This window comes from Leiobunum rupestre, chromosome 4 (assembly GCF_980474605.1).
Source record: "Leiobunum rupestre chromosome 4, qqLeiRupe1.1.hap1, whole genome shotgun sequence".
NCBI classification, from domain to species: Eukaryota; Metazoa; Arthropoda; class Arachnida; order Opiliones; family Sclerosomatidae; genus Leiobunum; species Leiobunum rupestre.
The window spans coordinates 35,315,682-35,341,922 of NC_143387.1; the positions used below are offsets into that span (position 1 = coordinate 35,315,682).

At 37.6% G+C, this 26,241-nt stretch overlaps 1 protein-coding gene across 1 annotated transcript; it reads right to left on the minus strand.

Moving 5' to 3' along the window:
• Positions 1–879: 879 nt before the first annotated feature.
• On the minus strand, positions 880–26,241 carry LOC149947556 (very long chain fatty acid elongase AAEL008004). The gene is made up of 8 exons (XM_090171306.1): positions 25,861–26,241; positions 13,604–13,908; positions 3,738–3,928; positions 3,567–3,647; positions 3,434–3,490; positions 3,165–3,270; positions 2,948–3,084; positions 880–2,153 (listed from the first exon to the last, which is right to left on the minus strand). The coding sequence occupies exons 2-8, from the start codon at positions 13,659–13,661 to the stop codon at positions 1,740–1,742; spliced, it is 1,044 nt and encodes a 347-aa protein (XP_090027432.1). The 5' UTR covers positions 13,662–13,908; positions 25,861–26,241; the 3' UTR covers positions 880–1,739.

Below are 26,241 nucleotides of genomic sequence, written 5' to 3' on the forward strand. Positions count from 1 at the left end.
ATTAAATGCTTAAATTAACTGACACCAGAGTAATGTCGTATTCTTCAAATTATAATCATTAATGTAGGTAGCGGCTGACGAAGGACTACGGTCCGAAAGCTTCCGAAATATTTTAATCAAAATAAAAAAAATTTAACTCCATGAAGTAGCAGGTCTTTTTTTCATAAATATTTTAAAAATGGCTATTTTGGTTGTCTTCGAGGGGCTAACCACTCTTAGAAAGTCTGTACACCGGACTACGCTTAGATTACCACTGCCAAAGGCAGGGACTTCAAAGATTACGCGTAGTCCCATAAGTACAGTCAAAGTTACGGCTGTGTACACCGATTACGCGGAGTGATCAGCCCCTCGGTTGTCTTAAAGAGGACCCCCGGGACTAGTAACTTGCTATTACTGCGGATACCTGGAGGCCAAATCTTTCAGATCTTTTAGTAGAAACCAAAAGTCTTCCTGAGCCACACCTCCAGAATCTTCCAAGAGCAACGCTTATAATCAACACAAATTCTTTTGCAATATAACTTAAATTTATTTGAGAATTTACATTAATTTCCTGTTCATGACGGTATTTGCCTATAAATATACATTTAAATCAATTAGGCGTTTCGACAAGTTAGATCACAGTGCTCTATTAATTAGGCAAAGTCTGGAAAAAATGGTGAACGTAAGTTCGTTATATATAAAATAGATTCAAATTAAGTGCTTCATTTGAATATATTTTGGTCCCTTTTCTGCTACTAAGACAATTTTATTTTCTCCATAGAAACAAAACTCGAAAAACACAAGTTGGCAGTACCATCAATTTGGCTTATGTAAGTTTTTGTAAGTTACAAAAAAAGTGAAGGAAATTCCCAAGAAATTATGTTATTGAAATAAAATTAGTTTTTCTTATTTTTTCCATACCTCAGCGAGGTCTAGAAACAAGGCACGTGATTTATTTGTGCTTTAAAACATTAAAGCCTTTTTAAATGTTTTGGGTTATTAGAAAAATTCAGGCTCGGGTATATATTCGTATAAAATTTTTTCTTGCCATCGCCCAAAAATAACAATCAGATCTTTTGTTTTCTAATGTGCTGGTAGTGTTAGAACGTCACCATCGTTTTCCTTTTACTTCGAAGTTCCGTTATATAAAAGATTAAATTTTATTTTTTAAGATTTCTATTTAAAAACCAATTTTTTTTTAAGTATCGTAACAAAAAACAAAGAGTATAACACTTCAACGTGTTTTGAAAAGAAAAATGATGACGAATGCTTTGACTAACCATTTAAGTTGATAAATTTTCTAACACGCAACAAGTTTTGTTTGTGGACAAACTGGCTTCTTAAAAATATTAGTGTTCTGTTAAAAAATATTTAATTTTCCCAAAAACTTGCTAAATATTTTTTTGTTAGTTTAGCATATAAGTTGATCATACTTCTGTTGGAGCCCCGTTTTCGAAACGACGAAGTTATTGGTTATTTTTACTAAGCTTATCATTGGAAAAACAAAAATGCTGTATTTTTCATTGTCAGTAAAAATCTACGTTGAGCACTGAAATTACCATCAAAATGTTTTTCGTTTTGCAAAAATCTCCGTTGAACAGTTTATATAAGGCTGGTGAAAAAAAAAGGAGCTTTCAGGCTCACGGTGTGTTCTACCACTTCCTAAGAGCCTAAATTAATGTCATTTAAGTACTGCTCTGGTAAATTTATAAAATTAAACGTTGACAGTTTATTCTTTCGCGTCTTTACCCCCAAAAGATTCATTCGCCATCTTTGATTTTCGGCGCTGATCGTAGCGTGACGCCTTTTCCGTTGGCCGCTTGACTAAAACCATTCGTGTGGACGCCATTGGTGGCCGAACCGTTTTCTTTCGACTTGGAGACGCCGTTGATGGCAGAGCCGTTCTCTTTCGACTTGGCAACGCCATTTTGTTCTTTGTGGGCATAACCATTGACGGATGACTTGCCGTTTGACACGATTTTACTACTACTGTTCAGCACCGCTGCGTTCATTCTTTTGCTCAGCGGTCGAATGTAGGAATCACGGAAAAAATCCCAGAAGAGAAACCAAAACATGACGGCGTGAAATCCAATCCACCACATGAAGCCGCGAGGGTAATGGCAGTCGATGAACAGCAGTTGGAACGAATGAACAAAGATCATGATGAACTGAACCTGCAATACGCAAAATGCCCGCGAGCAAATTCTAAATTAGTACTAGAGCATACGCGTGCTTTCATGAGTCTATCGAGAGTATTCCTAAGATAGGCTCCGTAACAGCCGACCGTGTAGCCTGCATTGGCCTCATTTTTAAAGATTGGGCGCCCATCTGCCTTTGTTTTGCAAGACGTTAGAAGGCATTTTCGGCCTTTTGGGGATGACTAAACTTTGCTGTAATTTAGGAGCCAGGAGGAAGGTTTATACTGCGACTACGCTGAAAATGGCGCTACATAGCATTAGGGGGCTCGCTCACTTCTATTTAACAACGGCGCGTGACTCCCGCTCGATGTCACGTGTTAATTAGAACGTTCCAACAAGCGTGCGTCGCGCGCGGTTATAAAATAAAACCGGAAAAGCCCGCTAATGTTGTGTAGCGCTGACTTCGTCATTGTTGGAATAAAAATCTTCCTCATTCTTTTCAAGAAATATCTATGAAATTTCAAATGACTATTCTTGGCATTTAACAGATTTTACCAACATTTCTTGAGCTTTTACGCTAATGCGAGTTTTTAATGCGGGGACACTGCGCTTGTACGACAGCATCTGTTAAGAACCTATACGCGAGTTCTTCTTATACTGGCGTTTGTCATCCAATTGCTTTGGGGGGGACCTTATAATAGACTATCTCCCTCAGCAGTGGCGTCGCCAGAAATTCACGGTTATCTAAACTACTTTACCCAATTAGTATTGCACGCCATTTCTCACGGAACTAGCAATAAAAATGGAAAAATTTTAAATAATAAAGAGACCATTTGAATTCCTGTCATGTACTTCTTCCACCACAGGTACTTGTACATATGAGGTCCGATAGCGGCGACACCGTAGTAGAAGTACATCAAAATGTGAACGAAGCTGTTGAGGAAGGCGAAGAAGGTGCTGTGGCCACCTGCACGCGCATAGAGAGGTGGTATGTCATGATTTGTATTTCAACACTATATAACTAAATAATTTTAGATGTTATCTGACCAGGAGTAAACTTGACGCCGAACCAAACGCTCATTGGCATAACACCGTGGTGTATAACGTGTAGAGTCGAAACGTGGGTGTATTTTTTCCGTAGTACAAAAAATATCTGTTAAATTAACTATTTAGTCTCGTTGCGAGAAAAATACCGTAAGGTTATAATATTGTTCCACAAGAATTGTAGCAAATATTTAAGTGACGAAAATCGTCGTAAAGTGTGACATACTTTATGGAACTGTATTATACCTCTGGCATACCGCAGAAATATTTACCGTGTCGCAGAATTCGATGAATTTTGATAAGTAGTATAAATACGCAGAGTGAGCCATCTTTAAGAAAATGAGAAGGGCATGAATTGATTAATTTTATTTATTATGTAAATGAAAACGTTGTAAAAAAACTTACATTTAAGGCATCGTCCGAATCGCTGTAGTCAATTGGTTGACATTTGAAGCTATATTTTCCAAACCAGCCGTATAGCCCTAACTGCAATAAGAACGTTCGTAAGTAAATATTTATCTTTTTAACCTTAGTAGGCAGCCGAGTAACACGACGCTAGTACAGAAAATAACATACCCAGAAAAATAATAGGAAACTGACAACCACCATAGCAAAATTGTAAAAAATCATTAGGCCCCTAATTTTTAACGGTTCTCGGTTTTTCATGAAAGCTGGTCCCAGAACTTTGACGAAGTATACGTAGGAAAGGCAGATGGACAGTGTTGGCCATGGACTGGACATTAACGGCCAATCCACCACACGTGAATCTGCGGAAAAATAAATATAAATTAATTACAGTCAAAACAATTGTGCCTCCTCCATTTCTTTATTTATGATTGCCAGAGAATACGCTAGCCGCAGCCTGTCTTTTTCGCGCGTTATGTTTTCTCCTTTGCCTCTCCTTGGTAATTGGATATTCACCAACGCCAAAAAGAAGCTTTCGAAAAATCGAGATAGCTTCTATGTGTCGTGAAACTGCAGTTTTTCTTATTTTTACTTCATTCTGAAATTGTCTTCCCTCTCGCCCGTAGAACGTTCAGCGTAAAGGTTCGTCCAATGAGATTTGTACGCAACACTGCGTTAGCGTGATTAAAGGCTAGCTGCGTTCTCCTTGTGTTTGTTACTCCTAGGCGCTACATAAATGGCCAAATTTCTTAGTCGGATCTGCTACAATGAGGCACGAACGGGGAGGAGATACCCGAAATTATTTTTAATTTATCAACGCAACGAAACCTCTCACTGGCCATGCGGTGCTATCACGGGCGATTTCTCTAGTTTCGCGTTGTATTCGAAGTTTACGAAAACCCCCGAGCTCACGGCTATGACAAACACGCGTGCAATAGTAACCATTTTATTTCGTGATGATGTCTGAGACTATTATTCCAAATATCGTTACTCGCAAATTGTTCACGAACAATTTTCCCGTCCTTAAAGGATATCGTTTTACGTCATACCAAGGGTTGTTACGGTACTTATGTTAATAATCGCCCTCTTTCGCTGAAACGGTATCCTTCGATTAGCAGGGCCAAGGCCTTGCCCGTGGTCAAAAGATTAACTTCGCTTTTGGGAGCGTCCCGAAGATCATCCGAGGGAAGGCCTTGACAGACGAGCTGGCTTCGTTTCTTTTAAAAAGCGTCTATAATTGCGGTTTAGTCCGATACGAGTTTTCAACGATTAAGAATGAGACCGACCATCGGAGAATTTCTCCTAAATAGGGGGTTAATTAGGCAAAACCTAATGAACTAATTACAGGATATTAATAATTTAACGCTTGGTCACGGAATAAAATTAACGCGAGCGAGCTATCTTCCGCTTTCTAATTTCAGCAACGCCGCCCGAGAAGCCCCTGTCCTCCCCCGAACGACTCCGGCAAGGTTATTATTACGAGGACCATTGCTCGTACAACTTCGACGCGTTATGTTCCAAGAGAGGCAATTGGAGTCTACGTCCATGAACGTGTACGAGTGAGGGTGAGGAAGCGCTAATGAAATGACAAGAATGCTACACTTAGACGAAAGCGGGGGAGAATGCGTTCGACCTTTGCGCGTTCCACCTTCAAACGCGATGCTCCGAAACTACGAATTACCATTTCTGCGGTACAGAACGAACACCAACAGTTTGTCGTTGCATCCATTTTTCCTTAATTCGCGATTTGTAACAAGCCGCGAGTATCGATTACTTTCCGCCTGCCGCCAAACGACCCGAATAACGTAAAAATTACCGATTTTATCACCGGGGTTACTGTTACGAACTCGAGTAATCGCTGTACAAACGAAAGAATTATTGATTATTCAAATTCCAGAATCATTTGCTTTGTTGCGCGAAATAAGAATTAGAATTCACCAGAAATCAGTGGTGTCACTAACGGCGGTGAAACCTGTTAAGGAAGCATACTTAACAGACCATAAAAGAAAAAGAAGATTTAAGAGAAAAAATAACTTATGACGACGAGTGTCACCACCTAGTGACGATACTGGCAGTAATCACTGATAATTCAAAAGTAATCAAATAATAATCAATGGCATTCGCTTGTTAAAATTGGAAATCAACAGTAATCAATCAGTTTATAAGCGGAAGCCCTTCTCTAGTATTCGAGATAAATCAGAAAATCATTTACAAACTGTAGTCATCGTAATCAACTGTAATCAACCTAGATTTAGTAATCAATTATACAAAGGTGTCTATAGTAAGTTACCCCTCGTTACTTCGCAACTCTAAAATTCCGCATTTACTCTCGAAAGCTCTGGCACCAGAAATTTAAGCCGATGGTACAGTTAAGGTTAGTTTTCACTGGGCCTTAACGGCCCAAAATGTTGTTTGCTTCGCGCGATAGTATGAGTTTTAAAAATGAAGATCCTTCTTATATCTTTAACCCGTTTTTACGTCACATTAATTTATTTCACAACGCGCTATTTTCTCTTAATATCAATAAGTATACGCTTCTAATTTGGAGGTCAAAAACTACCTTTGAAGAGACCTTCCAAGATCTCCAACGTTAAAGAACCCGATAATAAGTTTAAAGGCTTGACCTATTTACTAGCCACTATTTCATACGGGTGGGGTCGAAAAAATGTATGTGTAAGGATGCAAAAAATATGCGGTTAATTTTGTCAAAACCTCTCTCGCTCTAGTAGAAACAAAATAAGACTATCTAATGGGTAATCTATCTAACCCAGACCCACTTTTTCTGGGTGCAATTTTTTTGTGTGGTAAAGTTTCGCAAAATCCGGATGAATCAAAAGGACGCTTTATCTTTACATGTTGATCTTTAATCCCGTTCGCGAAAGGAACCTATTTTTCTATTCCTTGGACTCCATATCCTCCGGATTCAAGTACGCGAACAATTTCTCACGTATTCCACGAGGGTGACAAAAATTTGGAAAATTGAACGCCATCGGATAAGCTTTTGATGGAGTGTGCATCTACATTGGGACTCTTACCTAATTGGAATAAACTACCAATGGTGGGGTTGTTTAAGTTGATAGATTTCATCGAGATTTAATTCGGTTAAATTAGGTTATGTTAAGTTAGGAGAAACCACCTATGGACTGTGAGAAGGATGATAAAATACGCGAAAAAGTAGATAAGTCCATAATTAAAAAGGATAATATAGCTAAATCCTAAACAAATTTGAAGAAATTAAAAAACTTACTAATAATACGAGTTATTAGTAAGTTTTTTAATTTCTTCAAATTTGTTTAGGATTTAGCTATATTATCCCTTTTAATTATGGACTTATCTACTTTTTCACGTATTTTAAATTAGGTTATGTTGGTAGTTACAATTTGGAGTGTAGTAAAAGAAACCCCATTCCAGTTACACTCAAAAACTTATTTTCTGCTTTTATGTTTTGTACTTTTTTTCGCAACAAATTATAGATTAACACTAGAAAGATTACCAGAAACGTTAATTTAGCGGAATGAGTTTAGGCACGATCGCTTGGGCACGATATCCTACTTCACTAAGCTTTTCTTATTAAAAGGTGAACAAGACGGGATTAATTAATAATAAATACATGAAATATCAAACAAGTTTAAGAGCTCAAAGATAGTTATCAATTGCGGCGTCAATCTGACCAACTAGAAGATCTTCGCCATTTCATTTTAATACACTTTGAACACCTATACCCCCCCGAGCCACACGGTGGAAGACGCAAAAATATAATTAGGTTAGTACTAACTCGACGGCTGCGTCAAGTAGCTCGTGACGGCAGCGCGCGAGTCTCCATGGTTCCAGACAGAAAGGACCGCTGTCGTCGCTCAGAAGCCAAAGTTTCAAGTAAAAATTATAAAACAACAGTTTAATTTGTTCAACGCTGTTTTCACCATAAAATTTGCTTTGTTCTTCTAGACACCATCAAGCTGATCGATACCAAACAACTAAGAAATATTTTATTTTTATTTCAAATTCTTATATGAGGTAAAAATAGTTCTAATTCAGTCGAAATATTACCCCGCGTAGATAAATTTTAAAGTCATTCCCTCAAATCAAGAAATGTTTGCGTACTTTTATCCAGTTACCCCATTTTTCTAGCTTTCTACTTTGTAGTGAACTAATTATCCCTTAAACAAATTTAAGACGAGAACCACAAAACGTTCGGATATAGGGCAAAACGTTGCGCAGATTTTTTAAAAAAAATATGTTTTTATACATAACGTGGAACAATTTCCACGACGTATAACACAGTTCAAACAGCGATTTCTCATACCAAATCATTTTTCTGGGCGAAACTTCAAAATAATATGTAGGAATTTCCTAATTGGTTCTAATCGTGTTAAAGATGTTACTAAAGGTTATTTTGAAAGAATTTGAAATATTTTAAAATAGTTAATTTTTAAAGTTTTCAGTTAATGTAAAAGTTAATATGCGAGAGACAAATTAGTCGCGGCTATTAAAATTGTTACTGAAATAGCAGTGACACGAGGAAATTTCGTTTTAATATTTAAATCCATATGTTTTACTTTACATCCGAAAGTTTGACAAACATCGTTATAAAACAAAGATCAATTTAAACCATTATTTGACGGTCCGACCAACTACTTTAGCCCACTTTGAGAAAGTGGCTCGGCTTCAAATGGGTCTAATTTGGAATCCACTCTGTATATTTGCTCTTCTAGATTAAGTGGTTCAAATTTAGTTAAAATTAGCCGATTTAATCCTACCTAGCAATGGAAATTTACACCTGCCCCCTTGAGGACGACAGGAGCTCGTAGCTGTGATTAAATAAAACACTTCCTAATAATACGTCAAAGTGATAATCCTGACAAAATGCTATTGCCTTAGGTGATTAATTTAAAGTGATTAATTCGAAACGGTTTTTCCTCGATAGTTTAGCCAAAAACCCTTTAGGCCTCAGCTGATTAATTGCAGGCTATATGGATACGTAATTAATAGTAACCTCAACAATACGTGGCCATTATAACCAGTGCCGGATTAAGACCATTGGGGGCCTCTAGGCACTAGGCTATCGGGGGCCCCTTTAATACAAGTAGAGGACTCAAGGATGGAGTAAGAGGGTAGCTAAGCAAACCAACTTTTTCTAGAGTTGACGCAATGACCATTTTGAAAATGGGAAATGGTTTTTTTCATGGGCGCCCGCAGTAGTGCAAACGGGGAAATTGCTCCACCCCCCTTTCTTTAGCCATACCTCTTTACCCCCCCCCCGAATTGAGCCTTGCCCTGTTGTTTTTTCTGTTGAACTTTTTGGGGAGTGCAGTGACGAAATGTGTGTTACATCAATTTCGGGAAACTTATATCCCTATTCCTACTAAGCTTTAGCTATAGCTCGTTCATTTATCGGATCGTTGTGTGTGTAAATGTTGTATATTTCATCGGGCGAGTTCGCTATATGACTTGAAATTATTTCTGCCGGCGTCCATGCTCTCAGTAGCGTAGGGGGACTTGCCCCTTGGTCCACCCATCTGGATATGCCACTGCATGCTCCTCTCTATTTGAACTCTGTTTGAACCTAAAAACCAACCTTTTTCTATTTGACTAGGCAAAAACCTAACTTTTCGCCCTACCACTCTAAGATCAAGCACTTAATTACATACGTTCCTGAATTCCATATGTGACAATTCACAACGTAACTTAAGCCAAAAAATAAATAAAAATGCCATAGCACCCACTTAAAGGAAGTAATAACTGGACCATGATTATCCAAATTATAGTTCGACTATTCAAATTTGTTTAATGCTGGGGAAATATTGTCAATTCAAATACTAACGATGTTTATATGAAAGACTATGTTGGGGCCAAACAAAATGAACAGGGGTGGGGCAACCCCCTCTCTGCTGGGCGGCCTGACACGGAGTCACAGAGTGGACAAGAGATTGGTTATGCAAGGTTACAAGGTAGTCGTTTTGGTACGGTTCTACCTCTATAGATCACCGTAAAACGAAATAGAGGCTACGCGGCAGTAGCGGACTGGGTCTAAAAATGTGGACTGCCAGGGGTCAAAGGGGGCCCACCCAAAACCAGAGGCGTAGACAGGGGGGAGACACCCTCCGAAAAAGGAACATTCCCCCCTGAAATATTGTTTTATGTTAATAATTTTTTCGCTTTAATTATTTTTACTCAATTGTGTGCGAACTACGCTACTGCCGAAAACTAGAAGGATAAATGCTGAAATATTTTAAATTAAATCAAGGAATACCACTGGGCTGGAATCAAACCAGCGACCTGTGGGTTGCGGTCCCAACGCTTCTTCCATTTGGACTACCTAAGCCCACAATAAAGGTGTTCCCTTGTTTCGCGTAAAATATATCCCGATTTTTTATTAAGCCATAGCATTTTATAAATCACCTAGTAGTAACAGTTCCTTTCAATTGGAATACTCTTTGAAACGGCAACTCATAGGTCGCTGGTTCGTCGCCATTTATAGCGATATAATGTTTTTAATAATTACAGATAACATATTAAAGGCAATATACAGTCGATACTAAATGTAAACATAATTATACAGATTGTTATTATTAGTTTATATTTTATACAAATGCTAGCTTGGTAAATAGGTATACGGTGCCGAAATTTTACTTATTAACCGGTTGTTTAAAAGCATGTTTCATGTTCCACTATATTTTGAGTAATCGTTGGAATACACTAGATGACTGTGCGAATCTGTCCATAATTGCTTTTACATCCAATTCATCTAACAATTACAAATACTCGGGCTTAGCCAAACTTTTAAAAATGTGTTAAAAATGGTTAAAATTGTTTTGAAACTGAATCCACGCTGAACCGCCAGCGCCTCGGCACCCCGACGATGTCATTGGAACTTTTTTTTTAAATAAAATTTAATATTGAAAGTTTTGGAACTTCTATTATACTTTGAAGCTACTATAATGTTGACATATTGTTGAAGGTTTAAGGTGTCCCACTGACCAAATTTATCATGGGGCCCACCTGCCATCGGGCAGGCCCAGTCTGTGGCCAGTTCGTCACTGCTACGCGGTACCTTATCTCGACTTACTCGAATTAGTTTTTTAGTGTTTTTCGAAAGAGTATTTCGTATTTCATTTATATTATAAATATTAAAAAAAGAATCAATATAGTTTCAAAGTTATTGATTGTTTTCATTTTGAAAAAACATGCCGTAAAACTGTTATTAAATTTAAATAAGATTAATGTTTTTTTTTCAAATAATTTATTCTTTGAACTAGCGTATTGACGTGGGATCTTTCGGGGCCCCCTGACCCTCGGGGGCCCCTAGGCAAGTGCCTAGTGTGTCCAATTCTTAATCCGGCACTGATTATAACGACTTAACCCGAAACTAAAATAAGGATACCAATAGAACCAATAGCAGCATACAGAACTCCATAGCTCTATTTGGAATGCTTATCGCGGCAGATTTTCGATGTGGGTGACGGTTATTTTTGACGTCACTATGTTAACTTACCAAACAACTACGTGAGAGGGTAGCGCGCGCAAAGGTGAATTTTTTTATCTCGTAGGCGGGGCCAAAGCCGTCAGAGAGATCTTACCATACGCAATACGGCAGGATGAGCATCCCAAGTATAGATATGGATTCCTGCCGCATACTATAATAAGTGATAACGAGGAAAGTATTTTTGGGGTGGGTTTTGTGTGACATTCGTATAATTCGGTAACGGATTCCGAGAGCGAGAAAAGGACGAAAATAAAATGTGACACTATATATTAGAGGAAAGTCTGAAGGAAAATTACTTTTCAACCACATTCAAACAGTCTTCTTAGGTTAAGACTGGCGTTGTAGTTTGTTTTTCATTGTTGTTATTGGAATTTAAATGTTTTCTAATGTTCTAATGACAATTAAGAAAATATTATTTCAAGCAAGGTTGTTAATTTTTTTGATATTTAAACTAGGACGAGAATAAAAGATAGCACGATATATATTGGATATAAGTCTGAAGGAAAACTTTTCAACAACATTAAAAAAAAACTCAAGACACGTACCAACAGTCGTCTTTTGTTAAGACTGTGATTGTAGTTTGTTTATTATTGTTATCGGAATTTAAATATTTTCTAATGACGATTAACAAAATATTATTTCAAGGTTTGTGAGTTTTTTGATTCAAGAAGATTTATTTTATTTAAAATGGAATTTTATTGATTTTTTAAGGTTATGCCTGTTTTTCTTGACAAATTGATAAATAATTTAACTGCAACGATATCGCAAACTTTAGTTTAAATATATTTATTAAATTCAATTACTAATTAATAATGAAATTACTCGAGAACCTACTTTTGTAAATTTTTATTCTCGAGAACCTACTTTTGTAAATTTTTATTCTCGAGAACCTACTTTTGTAAATTTTTATTCTCGAGAACCTACTTTTGTAAATTTTTATTCTCGAGAACCTACTTTTGTAAATTTTCATAAATAGATTGAACTATAATTCGTGATTCAATTAATTAAAATGATAGCTCTTTAAGAAGAAACTTTCCTCCAATTCTGTCATGGCGAATAGTTAGAATTGGACTAAATATAAGTAGGTTTTATAAAATTTTAATTTCTTAAGGTTTTATTTTCTTCAATCTTCTGATTTAAAAAAAAGAGGCTACAGAAGCTATTAATTTTCTAATGAGTATTCAAAATTCATTACGCGAGCTTGAACGAATATCTTAGTTTCCCGTTTATGATACGTCTGATGTTTTGCGCAGTCGATCCCGCTCCAAAATGGCCAAAGTTAATCTTTTCGGTAGCCCGCTCAAACTTTCACTTTGAACGGCTCTATTTCGTAAAATATTAGCAATACGTTTTGGTGATTGTTACTGAAAACGCTTTATATAACAAAACTAACAAGGAGACATCCCAAAGTGTAACCCACCGATTTTGTTCAAACTCGGGGGATTGGTATACCTTCATGTATCATGAAAAATCCTAAAGGGAATTTATTCAATGGGCAACCGTTTTGCCATGGCAACACAAAATATTAAATTTTCATATTGAAAATAACATGGGATTTTGACCTCAAATTGATCAACAGTTGATCAATTTCGATGTTTTTTGTCAATTTTTATCTATTTTTGGCATTTTCGAAATTTTGAAATTTGTTCCTAGGAATTGGTCAGACTCCCATGTTATTTTCAATGGGAAAATTTCCATTTGTTGTTGTCAAAAACATTTTTCGTTTTCATGGCAAAACGGTTTCCCATTGAATAAATTCCCTTTAGGATTTTTCAAGTTACACGAAGGTCTACCAATCCCCCGAGTTTGAACAAAATCGGTGGGTTACACTTCGGGATGTCTCCTTGTAAGTAAGGAACCCAGATAAGTTCAGCTTCTATTTTTTTAAAAAGATATTTAAATAAAAGGTTGTCGAAATAGCGTCAAAATGAAAGCTCCCCTTAAGAATATAAAATAACCCAAAAACATAATTATATGATCACTTTGCGAATTATTTAATTAGACATTTTAAATCGCATTCGCGTGTAATGACCCAATAACGGTGACTATTCCAGGCTCATCTGGTGCGAGAAAATTAATTCTACGCGCTGCTAACCCAATAACAAATTTGCTATATGGATCAAATACGAATTACCGTTTCTTGAGCTGGTTTTCGCCATTCGGGTTTTTTCCCCCAATGGAGAATAGTTTTCGCGAACAAAAAATCAAGTCATAAAAGCCCGGGAATTTGTATAATCACGATGGAGAAAGCGCAAAGTTCGCAAACCGCTCCAGTCAGACGACGTTTCCGACTATTGAGAAGTTAGGAAATTTATTATTAATTTACAGCAATTGGTCAATTTTGATTTTTAGAGACTTAACTTTGCGGCTGTTTTTTTACAATCAATTATTACGTTAAAACTAATACTAATATTATACGTTACTATAGTTTGAGAAACTGCAGTAACGCGATAAAAAAATGAGGACCTGGAAAAAAAAAGTTAAAAAAGCGTGACCAGTACCAATTAAATCATTACTAGAAATTAAATAAAAAAAATCCGAAAAGACAACGTACCTCCATTTTCCATCGTCCGATTGTAGAAATCGGTCACTTCTTCCCAGATAAACGACATTGTTAATGAGCTTTCAACCTGTTGAGGATGAAATCGCGGCTCCGAGAACTACGCAAAGTCGAGAGAGTCAAAATCGTCGTTAGCAAACCGCGACGTCCCGATTCCGGATGAGTGGCTGAGAGCGAGCGACAGTGGCGCTGAGCTATCCTGACACTGAGAATGTCTTCTCACTTTCGCCAACGATTCTCGTTAAGTGGACCAAAATCGGCCTCTCAAACTAGCTTTATGAATCCAGCGGGAGCGTCACCTGGCAGAGAGAAAGCGAAACGAGCTTTAGAGAAATATCCGCGGAAAAACCTTTAAATTCCGGCCGCCCCCCAGCACCTTCGATATGCCTCCCCCGAACAAATTTCCCCAAGGTCAGAGGGTTGTTTCTCCTCGACAAGCTAAACTTTTCCGTAGATATCGAGGGAAGGCATTGGGAAAGCGACGAAAAAGGGGCTTTGCAAAATCCGTTTCGTCCGAATTTGAATATTTGGAAAACCATCCCCACTCGATATAAACGCGACAACACGAAATTTTAAAAGGCGAACTTTATATTGTAAAGCGAAATTTCCCATAAAATATCAGAAACATCGTCCGTATTCGGGGGGGGTTTTCACGTGTCGCAATAACTCTCACTAGGATGTTGCCCTATCGTTATCGACCCTCTTTAAACGATACTTTTTATTGAAAATAAATTCTATTAAATCAACACCGCAACGTGGCTATTGAAAATACACCAGAGTTTATTCGAATTGTAAAGCTTTGTAAAAAAAAAAGAGGAATAATGTTTAGAATTTATTTTTCTTTCAGACAGGCGCTGACGCTTAAAAAAAGTTCGAAATTATAAAACACTGTTTCAATTTAATAAGTAACTAGTTATTTTACGACGTCTTTGTGGAATTTCCGCCGCATTCTAGAAAGATCTATTTCTATTTGTAGTTGTGAACAAAAATAATTGTATTTTCCGACTATAACTAAATATTTATCTTAATTTATAAGATATACGAAATTTTATTAAATCGGTTTTGAACATTTTTACGCTATTTGACGCCATAGCTTGGGCGATTACAACGTAAGAATGTAGTAAATTGGGTTTTTATGAAATATTCGGATTGTCATTAATTATAATATCTTCAAATTACAATTATAATTTGATTTTAGTTTCCACGTTTACTTACGTCCTTTAAAAAAAGGGGTTTTATAAATTCGTCTCTAATTCCAGATTTTCCATATAGCTTCGAAACTAGGCTATAGTCTAATCAGCTAGGCTAACACTCGAGCCACCTTAGGCCCAAGTCATCTAGCGACTTTTAACGAAATTAAATCGGGTGGAAAATTCGAGGTGCATTTAATCAAAACGAGATATTTTCCAGGTTTTGTTTATATTATTAAGTTACCGCGTTAGCCCACTCTAATTTTTGGCTATCAACTCCGTAGCTTTGGCCATGGCCGTGATTTTAGGCGCATTTTTTTCCTACATGGGTGGCGGTGTGTGCCGTCGCACTGACAGTGTCCCGATTTGGGCGTTAGGAAGTTCCGGGACTTATCGAGAGGGTTGCGCGTCAACAGCGCCTCGCGAAAAACAATAAGCGACATCACCGACCAACTTCACGAATCAGCATTTGCCTGAAAATGACGATGAAAAATATTAGTCAACGTGACGAATCAATCGGGACGCGCTTCATTAGCGCTTTTCAATACGCGAGCCAACTATTACGAGATATCTGGCGAGGACATTCTCGATCTGGGTTGTTTAAGCTTCCGCTGGAGAAAGTCACAAAAGCCGAGGACCCGACTTGGCCAGGTGACGAGGAGCCTCCATTGTGACCCGCGCCGTTCCTCCGGAGCCCAGGCTTCATCGCGATTTCAAGGATTAAGCCGCCAAACCGTAAAAACACCACGTTGATCAGCCAGCGAACCTTCGTCACTTCGTACCGCAAAAGCTAAATCATTCCCAATTTTAACCAGAAATCAAACGATCATTTACCGTTCTGATTACCAAATATTTTGTACGAATTCCCCGTAATTTTTACCGATTACAAGGGTGACCTAAATTTCTATTTTGAGTAAATTTTAACTTTTGTTTTCTCTCGAAAAATTATCTAAAAAACTTCAACAAGCGAATACTATTGATTATCATTTAAGTACTATAGAATATCGCATTATTAGATAAGTAATTATTGGTAGTATACGAATAATCCCCCAAGTATATGTATGACTTCGAGACACGCATCTAGAAAACGAAACGCGTACCTTCAACAGGCTCGAGGGTACGTGTTTCCGTTTCTACATCATCAATGAAACTCGTACCTTCAACAGACTCGTTGCTTTTTGATTAGTGTGATTTTGCCAGCAAACCGAGGGAGCATACACCGCCCATCTCCCCCCTCACGTTAAATATTGAACATTTACACTTCGTAGGGATATATGTTTAAAATATTTTCCAGCTGAAATAGTAGTATTCGAAAATCACTGTAATCAAGAATTATCTCCAGTCACCTCGACAAGGAGGGTTTCAGTCTCCGAACCCCTCCCTAGGGCGGAACTTGATTGTACTCAAATTTTCACCCCTCTGAATCTGTACATAGTCAAAACCCTTGACAAATTTCTGGCTACGCCACTGATTCCCGAGCACTTTTTCTCTTCCAAACGTATTATAGAAAATTAACTAAGTGACTAATATTAGATTGGTGACCGCGGAAAAATTTAAATATTATAGGGAAAATCTAAAAACCCATAAATCGACCACAAATTTAAAAAGAGCAAGATGTCACGGACATTTAAGTACACAGAATTCACCCGATGTATTAACTATATTTTAAATATTAAATTTAAATTGTAACAAATTTCCAATCATCTTGTACGTTCACTTAATAAACCCCAAGAGGAATTTTATCGAAAAATCATTTTTCGAGTTACCTGGTTTTGAAAAAAAATTCCGAAACGCGAACACTTTAAATTGATTTCCAAACAGACCGAATTTTTCGAGTTACCTAGTTTTGAAAATGAGGTAGCGACACGCGAACTAATTTTTTGGAGTTAGATGGCACCTATATTGGTACGAAATTTAAAGCGTGTACGCGGGCCGGTTGGGTTAAAGAATGAAGGAATAGTAAGGAGGGGAAATTATTGGTTCATAACTGGCTAGGCAGTGTAATTCCTCTTCCCTGTGGGGGCCGTTAAAATAAAAGGGGATATCGTGGTAGACTAACACGTGACACGGAAAACTGAATTCAGTGTAGCCATCTATCGGACGGTGTTTATTCTGATTCTGAAAACAAGAAAAACGCGGGAGAGCCACGAGATAATTAAGACAAGACTTATGTATAAATAATAAATAAAAGAAAAAGTGAAAAGTTAACAAAGTATAAATAATTTATTTCTAGAAATATGTAAATTGTTTTAGCGCCTTAACAAGTGGTTTTTTAATAAAAAAAAATCTGAAATGGGAAGGTACCTTTATCTCTTTTTCTGTTGGGTCTTAGTTATTTTCTTAACTTCTATTTTACAATAAGTGTGATCCATTATCATGAAAGATTCAAACTTACCACGTGATTTCCAACGGTTTTAAATGTATATTCTTATTAATAGAGGACGCGATCTACCGATCGAGTGTAAAAAAGTCTACCATGACCATCCACCTTTTCTTCGTTGGCCCCCCTCCCGGCAGCGGCGAGTTGTCACTACGGTGTTGGATTTAACGCCGCCTCGGAATTCCCCTCCCTCTATTCCTTCATGGTTGAAGCAACCGAAAAAATAGTTCACAAATAATCAATACTAACTAAAAAAATTTTACAAAGTCTTAATTTAAAAAAAGTCTAAAATCGCTAGAAATTAAATAGCCAACAATTACTAAAATGGGCAAATGCCCCACTTCCGGGGCCCGATCTCAAACTTTAACAATGAAGGTGAGGGCATGATATTTTCAATCGATTGACGTATCATGTGTCTTTGTACCTCTAACGTACCGCAAGAAATCGTGCGAACAGCGACGGCGGACACCATACGTGAAAATAATAACCACAAATCCCCAACGGATTGTGCTTCAAAACGGAAAATATATTTTTCTCTAATTTCAACAAAAATTAAGTATAAGTTTCAAATACCTAAAAGGAATTTGATATAATACCCTTTTGAGAGAGAGAAGCAAGCGACGATTTCTAATAGGTTTGAAAAGATTTGGATTTGAACTCGTGTGATGCGACGTTATTTGGTTCGAAATGTTTTCTAGTTTTGCAATTTTTGATTGCCTGTACATAAAATTACAGTACAAAAGAATTCCCCAAAAAGAGGGAAATATAGGGAATTAGTGTAATTATAGAATGACCATGAAAATATAGGGAAAATTATAAAATTTAGGAGGTGTGGTGGTCGGGATAGAAAAATCGATACTCCTTTGCAAGACATTTCCGAAACCAATAGAGTAGTATCAACAATAATAATAATAATAATAATAATAATCAGCTAGGCTAATACCCAAGGCACCACCTTAGGCCTAAGTCATCAAGCGACTTTTGAAGCCTTAATTCAGGTGGCCGGGTTTTTTCCATAGAGAACGAAACGCGTCTAAAATGGCAGCCATGGCCAAAGCTACGAAGGGATATTACTCTGTACCACTTTGAAATGTAGATACATTTTATATGTATTTTTTATTATTACGCTATTAACCATGGGTTGCTGCCTCGTTTAGTTACTTTTAAATTAACCGCGTATTAACCTTACAAAGAGCCACCACTGTATCTCCCATCAAAAGAAGCAAATACAAATTAGTTATAGAGGTACAATAATTTAAACTCAGAAACCTGAAAATCGAGTTTTTTTTTTCCATAATTAAACGTTCGCGTTCTAAGTGTAAAATAACAAACTTGGACACGAAAGATACTGAAAAACTATTTTCTAAGCATTTTAGAAGACTTAATTACCTTTGTTAAACACTTCTACCCAAATTTAAATTGTACAATTAGCTTCTGTAGTGTAACTGATTATCAAATGCAAGGATTGTCCTATTTAAATCGAGTGATTTTCAAAATATCGAAGATTTAAATAGACTACGATCGACTATTACACTGCTGTTTTTATGAAAATGTACAAACGCGGTTTTTGTAGCCATCCCAATTACTAAATTACAAGTAGTAAACTGGTAATTTAATTAAAAATAATTTAAAATTTATTTTAAGAAAAATTCATCACAAAAAGTCGGGCCATCTAAACACCCCTAAATTTTCTAACGGCTTGCTCCTATAGTAGTATCGTTTTCACGAGTGAACAAGTTGGCCAGTTCCTCGTATTCGCCCGGTGAAAATACCATTTCTTCAAAATGGTAAGAAACGGTAGAGCTCAGTTCCAGCTATTTCCCAGAATCACGAAGTCCCCCTCGGCCACAATCCACTCGTCCAAGTGGTTGTCACTAGACAATGGCGAGCAGCCCTCACTGACCCCATGCCGTGATCGAAAGCGGGCCACATTCTCCGAAAGAGACCGCGGGACCACGGACAAGGTCAGGGGTCAGCCGAGAGAATGATGCTTTCACCTCACGAAGATGGTATTTAAAATCCCTCCAACCTTGACGATTTTTATTTTTAACTCCGAACTGCAAAGCGCGCGCGAGGGGGGGGGTCAACTATGGGAAAGGGATGAGGTTCCGCTCGCCCCGTGTTTTCTCAAAAACGTCTCTAAAAGCTCAAGATTACGGGTCGAAGATGTCACGATGTTGATACTCAAAAGAATTTACGAGCGTACCTCGGCAGTGGGGCCCTTTTAGAAAAGGGCCTCTTTTCGGTTGAATTTCGCTGTTTACGGGGACTAAAATTAATCATTTTACTCTGGTAAAAACCCAGGTAAAAGCCCCTACGGAATGCAATGCTTGTCAGTATTTTCCACGGTGGTACACGCCGAACAGCAATGGCAGGTAGCGACTTCGAAGATAAAATTCGACGCCAAGCGCGGGTTAGTGGGCAATTTCAAGGTCGTCTCTCTAATTCGCTACTTCGTAGTTCCAAAAGAATTTTTATAATAGAAGTGACTGGAGAGTTAATCGCGCGTTTAACTACCGCGATGCAGAACCATTGGCCCAGGGGGTCATGGGATATCGAAATCATTAATTGATGTGTTTTGGGGAATATCCCTCTAAAAGAGGTACTGAATAGTATTTAAAATGTAAATACTTTTAGGGAATTTTGTATAATTATTTTAAATACGTACGCTAAATAATATTGTATTTCTTGCACTTTTTTGGTTTCATTAAACAGAAACGTCAGTTATTTCGGTGAGGGCTTTTTTACCCGCTAGCTGGCGAAAGAAACGTTTTTTCTAGGAATAATCGATAATTTAAGATATCAATTAGTTCGCGCTGTCATAACGAGTCCCCTGGTTATTAGGACACCCACAAAGGATTAAATCGCGATTTAAAATGGGTATAAAATCTTAAGCTTTGGTTATAAAAATAAGTTTTTAATACTTATTACTTACGAAATGATCGGCTACCAGCGGTCCAGTACGCGGTTTTTGTAAGGTTTCGGAACGTGACAGCTAACCTTTATTATAATAAAATATAACTCGAAATAAATTGTTTCGTATTGGCTTTGATTTAAAAAAAAAGTTAAATATTTTAAATAGCGAAAAGCAAGTATTTTACCAAACACTGTGGAAAAGCTCAAATTAGGCTCCGTATTAAGACACCAGGCGAAAGACTGGTACCGAATGAGTCGCTAACTAATTCGGAGCATCGCGTAAACGGAACAGATGTTTGGAAACACGGTTATTATTATACGAGCCGACGTTTGCTTCGTTGTCACTCGCCTTCTACGATAGATGATGATGTTACACGCCTTTCGAGAGTTCGCGCCGAGGACAGTAATTGTTACTCAAAAAATGGAATAATTACGAGACGAAATAAAAATGACGAAATATTATTGCTCAAGAACTAAACCTCTATCGGGCTACTATTAAGGAAATTTCATTCGCCGTTTGAAAACAAGCTGAAAAAATGAGCCTCTTTCGCTTGTCCCTCTCTGCCTTAACTATAGACCCATGATGAAAATTGGGGGGCCGAAAATTAACATTTTTACCTGGCAACTCAGCATTTGGACGGAACATCCGTTTCCTTACTTCCGCCTGTCACGTGGTTAAAACGTCACAAACAGGATGTTCCGTCCAGAGGTCTCACTTAAGCCTCGTCTGCGGCCCCTCTTTTGTTACGGGTCTATTTGTCACCAACAGAACCAAGAACATTCCTTTTTCCTAGCATTGGAAAAACAAGACGAGAAATTGGCCAATTCATTATTATTACGGAGTACATTTTACAACAAACAATTCAATAGCCGTAATCTCCATCTTGGACACGTAATAACTAAAGGTTAAGTATAGACTATTGAAGAGGAAAACCATTTGACAAAATGCTAAATATCAGTCTTCCAAGTCATATTTTCCCAGATTTACACACGCATTTCCACTTTTAGCCACCCAAACCAAAAGAAGATTCACCGATACGCTTTTGTCGCGGGAGGCGAGTGTTTAAATTATCGAAAATCCTTGAAAAACTTAATAATTTCGCGTTTCTTTTTACGCCGATTCTTCCCTACTTGAACTTGTTTATAGTTGTTAAATAAAACATCGCTTAAAATTATAATAGAAGTCCAATTCCAACCAAATGTTTAAATGGACGCTATCTAGAACATATAAAAGCATTAAAATTCAAGCTCTAAGGGCTTCCGCTCTAAATGTTCGTTTCCCTATAAGCAATTTGTGTGTATTGTATAAGATTTCCCCTTCCGTGAATTCTTAAGTTAACCTATTGCCTTCTACGAGACTTTCGAAGTTTAACGTGCATTGTTGTTTCGTAAAACTAGAATTTCGTATAATAACAATTTGAGTAAAGGTTGATTTTCTCTGACGCAAAAACGTTTCGACAGGGAATGGCAACGTCACCGCGCTTAGCGAAATGTTTAGTCGTGGCATTTTTGCACCTGCGAAAATCGTCGCTAAGAGTAATTAAGTTTCGTTTTTAATAAATCGCGCGTCAAGAACCACATTTACTCAGCGTTACCACTTCGGAAATTTCTAAATTCCTTTTTTCTGTACTATAGGCACAGTGTTCCAGAGACCCCAAATTTTGGAATGAACTCCACGGAAGATAATGTGGAAATATTTTTACATATTATGGTTCATTACACTGTACAACTTACTGTAATATAAGAACGAAAGCACCGTGACCCCTAGCGGCGGAACTAGCTTCCGTGAAGGAATATCAATCAATTTCGAACCCTCTGAACAGACGCAAAAATAGAGTAGTATCACCTGGTAGCTTTGGCCATGGCCGCCATTTTAGGCACGTTTATTTCTCTATAGGAAAAAGAGCATGGGTGACGTTGCGTGATGTAGCACTAACATTACTCTATAGCGCAAAAACTTATTTTCGGCAATGTTCAGAAGGATATTTCTCAAAAACGCGCGCAAGTGTCATCTGGAAATCTTATCAAATTTCAAGAACACTGCCCTTAATTTTAATTCAATTAACTAAAATTTGTGGTGTAAAAATATTTCCACATTATCTTTCGTGAAATTTATTCCAAAATTTGGGTTCTCTGGAACGCTGTGCTTGGTTGCCTAAACATTCCCTTTATTTCCCACTGAAATGTAAAAAATTCCCCTCGTTGAATCTTAACATAACAATTCAACGTGATGGATGTTATATTCCGGTATAGGGCAATTACCACTTCGCTTATAGCGCACCTGTATACGTCTCTGTACCAAAAAACTACAATATTTTATCAATGAACAACAATGAAAGATGTCGATTTCATTGGAACGCGGATCACTACCTTCCTACTGGTCTGTGATCGAAAATAGAGCTAATTTACGTGGTTTCTAAAATAGACAATACCCTCTTTTTCGAAAACAATTTCATTTGATTAATTTTAGAAAACGAAAATTCCCTACAAAAGGGATTAATTCCCTACATGTGGAAGCACCGCATTTAACGCTGGTGAACGTGCGAAAAATGAAACGCTCAAATCTAAAAGCCTTTAACTGAAACGTAACGAGGGAGACGGGGCGTGGCCTACGGCCTTTAAGACCGCGGACGAGTCGATACGAATAATAGAGCAGCCAAGTTTTAACCCTTCGTCGCGGTTTCCTTTTGAAATAACACTAGACTGCTGTAATTATTTCACTCTCATTTGTCCTACGCGTAATCATATAATCACCGGTTACGTTGTAATTCCTCTTATCAGAGTCAACAACGTTATCATCCTCTAGTAACCCTGGCAAACGTTAAAGAAACATTATTTAGGAACGAAACATTTCTTAACCTTCTTAAACCCGAGAGAGATTAAGGTCGAACGAAAGGAAGAATCGAGCGGGGCTGAAAATACGCTGGAATGATTTTTATAGCGACTATCGGCGTTGATTTAAAGCTCATCATGACCTAATAAAAGGCAAACTAATTTAATTTCGCGGTAAAAGAATGAGACCTCGAGAAATTGCAGTCACGTTCCCCCTAAACCTTTTAATTTCGCTATAATATCAATTACTTACGTACTTCGGAGATTAAGCCCAACGAAACGTGCCGCCATTTTTGATTTGTTCTTAAATTTCCGTATTTTGTTTGCTCTTATAGGGACGCTACCGAATAGGTCGGTTTCTAGTATATACCTAAGGCGCCCTTTACGAGATTTATAGCAATATTAAAACAAGATATTGTTAATCCACTGTATACATTGGTTTATTTAAAAAAACATTTTGGGGCGCTTGGAAAGTTAGCCTTTCTCGTGTGCTTGAACTCAAAACAAGAACACGAGAAGGTTTCAATTTCAAAAATTTGACCCCTTTAAGTAATTGTTTCCGCCTCCAAAGAAATATATTGAGGAAAATTTCAATAAACCATTGTATACAATGGAATAACGATATCTCATTGTGTAAATATTGCTATTTATTGAAACGCACAATCTTCGTGAAGGTTACTTTAGCAATATACAAGAAATCGACCAGCAACAAAGATGGCGGCTCCTATTCGAACGACCGCCAAAGCTCTAAAGGTAGACAGTCAAAATATCAAATAATCGCGAAGAAGTCTAGCGTAAGTTTGTGAATTTATAAAATACATTTAATAGACGCAAACGTCTTGCCCGTACTTTGGCCTTATAATATTGATTGGAAGTGCAGCGAGCAATTTCACGCGTACATGTATGAATCATTCGTGGCATATCTTTCGTAATATTACAAACTTTAGGCTAGCTATTCGTGTTTCACAAAATAGTTACCCCCCCCCCCCCCCCATAATATAATAAAAATGGCGGTTCCAAAATAGCAAAAACAAATGACGATGACGTTACAATGGAAGGCTATTGTCATCCCCACAGGCAACAAAGCTCGAGCGTGAACCGCATGGACAGGATAACAAACTAAACGTTAAGTGTATCATTTCAAGGAGGAAAAATTTGCTGGACAATTCTTTAAAATATAAAATTTGTCCTTAATATATAAACTGTATTGAAATTATCAGAGAGCATTTCCCACGGAATCTCTCCGTAGTCAAAATGGAGATAATGAAAGGTAGAGCTTCAGATATTCGAAATAGAAGCTCGCACCATCATTGGTTACAACGTACGAGAAGATAACGCTAATGTTGAGTTTAAGCGCGAACAAAAATACGCTTAGAAAGAGCGTTAAGGCAAGTCTCCGACTCGTTTCGAATGTCGCTAAAAATGAAGTCTAAACAAGTTAGTCAAGCCACAATGAGTCATGAAATCGGGACCCTCATTTAGTATTTCGCTATAGAAGATTTTAATTAGTTTATATATATATACCAATAGATGGAAGCACAAGCGTATTTTTTCACGCGTTTTTTTTTGTTGAAAAAGCCAAGACTCGCTTTAATTTGATCTCCCACGTGAAACATTGGTTAGAAAAGCGTAACTAGGTCTCAAAGAGTTAAATAAAATGAAATTAAGCGTTTAAAACGAGTGCGATAAGACTTTTTTACCCTTCTACGCGTTTGCCGTACACGTTCATTTTCCGAGCAACGAACTCAAAGACGCCAAAAAATCAAAACTTCCCAAGAACTAGTTTCCGTCGCGAAATAAAAAGGAACCTAAATACATCTGAAAGAAATCCGGATAAAGTACACGATGTAGGTAATATTCTTGACCTAAAACGAAACTTAACCCGCAGCAAAGTCAAGAGCAAGGACGTAGTCGCAGTCTGTGATGCGGCAAGCAACACCGTGGAAAAAAACCAGACTCGAGTTCAAAGACATTTTTTATAGGACAGCGATTGAACCCTGGGGCTCTGGAGCTAAAATTTCGCAAACTGCCGCATCCGGTAGCCTCCCCACTACCTCCCTCCGAGAATACCTCTACTATGGTATTTTTAATACCGCTTCGTATGGTTAAAATTCGCGAATTTCGCGAATTCGTTTTAAGAATATTAAAGATTAAAATGTTTATTATAAACAATTGAATTATATAGATTCTAATTCGAGAAAGAATAGTTTGTTTTTTCGAAATCGGGTCAACTTAGTTTAAACAATGAAATTTATTTTGAAATTCTTATATGGAAATATATTTTGTTAATTTCCCGTTCGCCAAAGCCGCGTAATTATATATATATATATATATATATATATATATATCTCCAAGGTATCATTTTATTCAGACTATTTTTGGCGGAAGTATTTACAGTTAAGCGGTTATCAAATCACTCGTTCACTGAACTCGCACTTGTTGTTGAACGGATAAATTTCCTATTTAAGAAAAAATTCCCGATAAAATATCGGTCAAAAAGTGGATAACTAGGATCTTTAGACTTTAGAATAATTTATCGCTTTATCGGGGTATTTTAACGACCTCAACCGAATTCGAAATCAAAACAACGCGAAATGTACTCTTATCTTAGAATTTCGTCGCTTTTGGAACGTTTAAATTTAAATTTTGATCGGCTTGGTCGGCGAATATTTCGTAGTTTGGCCCGCGCACGATAGCGACACACTCTGAAACTGATTTTCTCAGCCAGACTTTAGAAAACAGCGCCCAGAGCCGCGCGCGCGCGACCGACCGAGAGATTGGATATAAATAAAATGGGCCGGCCACCCGAGCCTAACTCAGAACGAAACTAAGCCTTTGCCTATTCAAAAATCAAGGCGGTTTCCGAGACGAAATGTCGGCGATAAGGCTTAGAAATTTACCCTTTTCGCGACGATTAAAAAAGGCTTACTTACCCAATTAAGAATCACTCGTCATCCCCAAGGTTACGGCGGCAGTCGAAAATACACTATAGGCCTAACACGTAACACACCAATTTACAAACGTAAATTTCCTCGCCGAGGTGAGCGTACTTTGTCGAAAACGTGCTCCTAGCGATACGAAGCGTAGCGTAGGATAGGAAGTCGCGCGCCTCGAGGCCGCGATAGAGAGAGGGCAGACCGGGTTCCCGTTACGCGAAAATTTCTCTACCGCTCCACTGTCGGACGTAAAAATCGTCAAACATCAAAATGAACGGGAAAACGTGAAAGCTCAGCCGCTGTAAAAACTCGAACGATACATTTTAGCCCGAAGCTTTCTTCAGATGCCGCTGCCTAACATGGTAGAATTGATTAATA

Bases quoted from the DNA above. Each gene is read 5' to 3' on its own strand.
- LOC149947556 (XM_090171306.1), bottom strand. From the start codon at position 13,661: ATGTCGTTTATCTGGGAAGAAGTGACCGATTTCTACAATCGGACGATG. The intron at 3,929-13,603 runs GTACGTTGTCTT...ATTTTTCCGCAG, and splicing joins TCGGACGATGGAAAATGGAG to ATTCACGTGTGGTGGATTGG. The intron at 3,271-3,433 runs GTAAATATTTCT...TTAATTTAACAG, and splicing joins TCATCGAATTCTGCGACACG to ATATTTTTTGTACTACGGAA.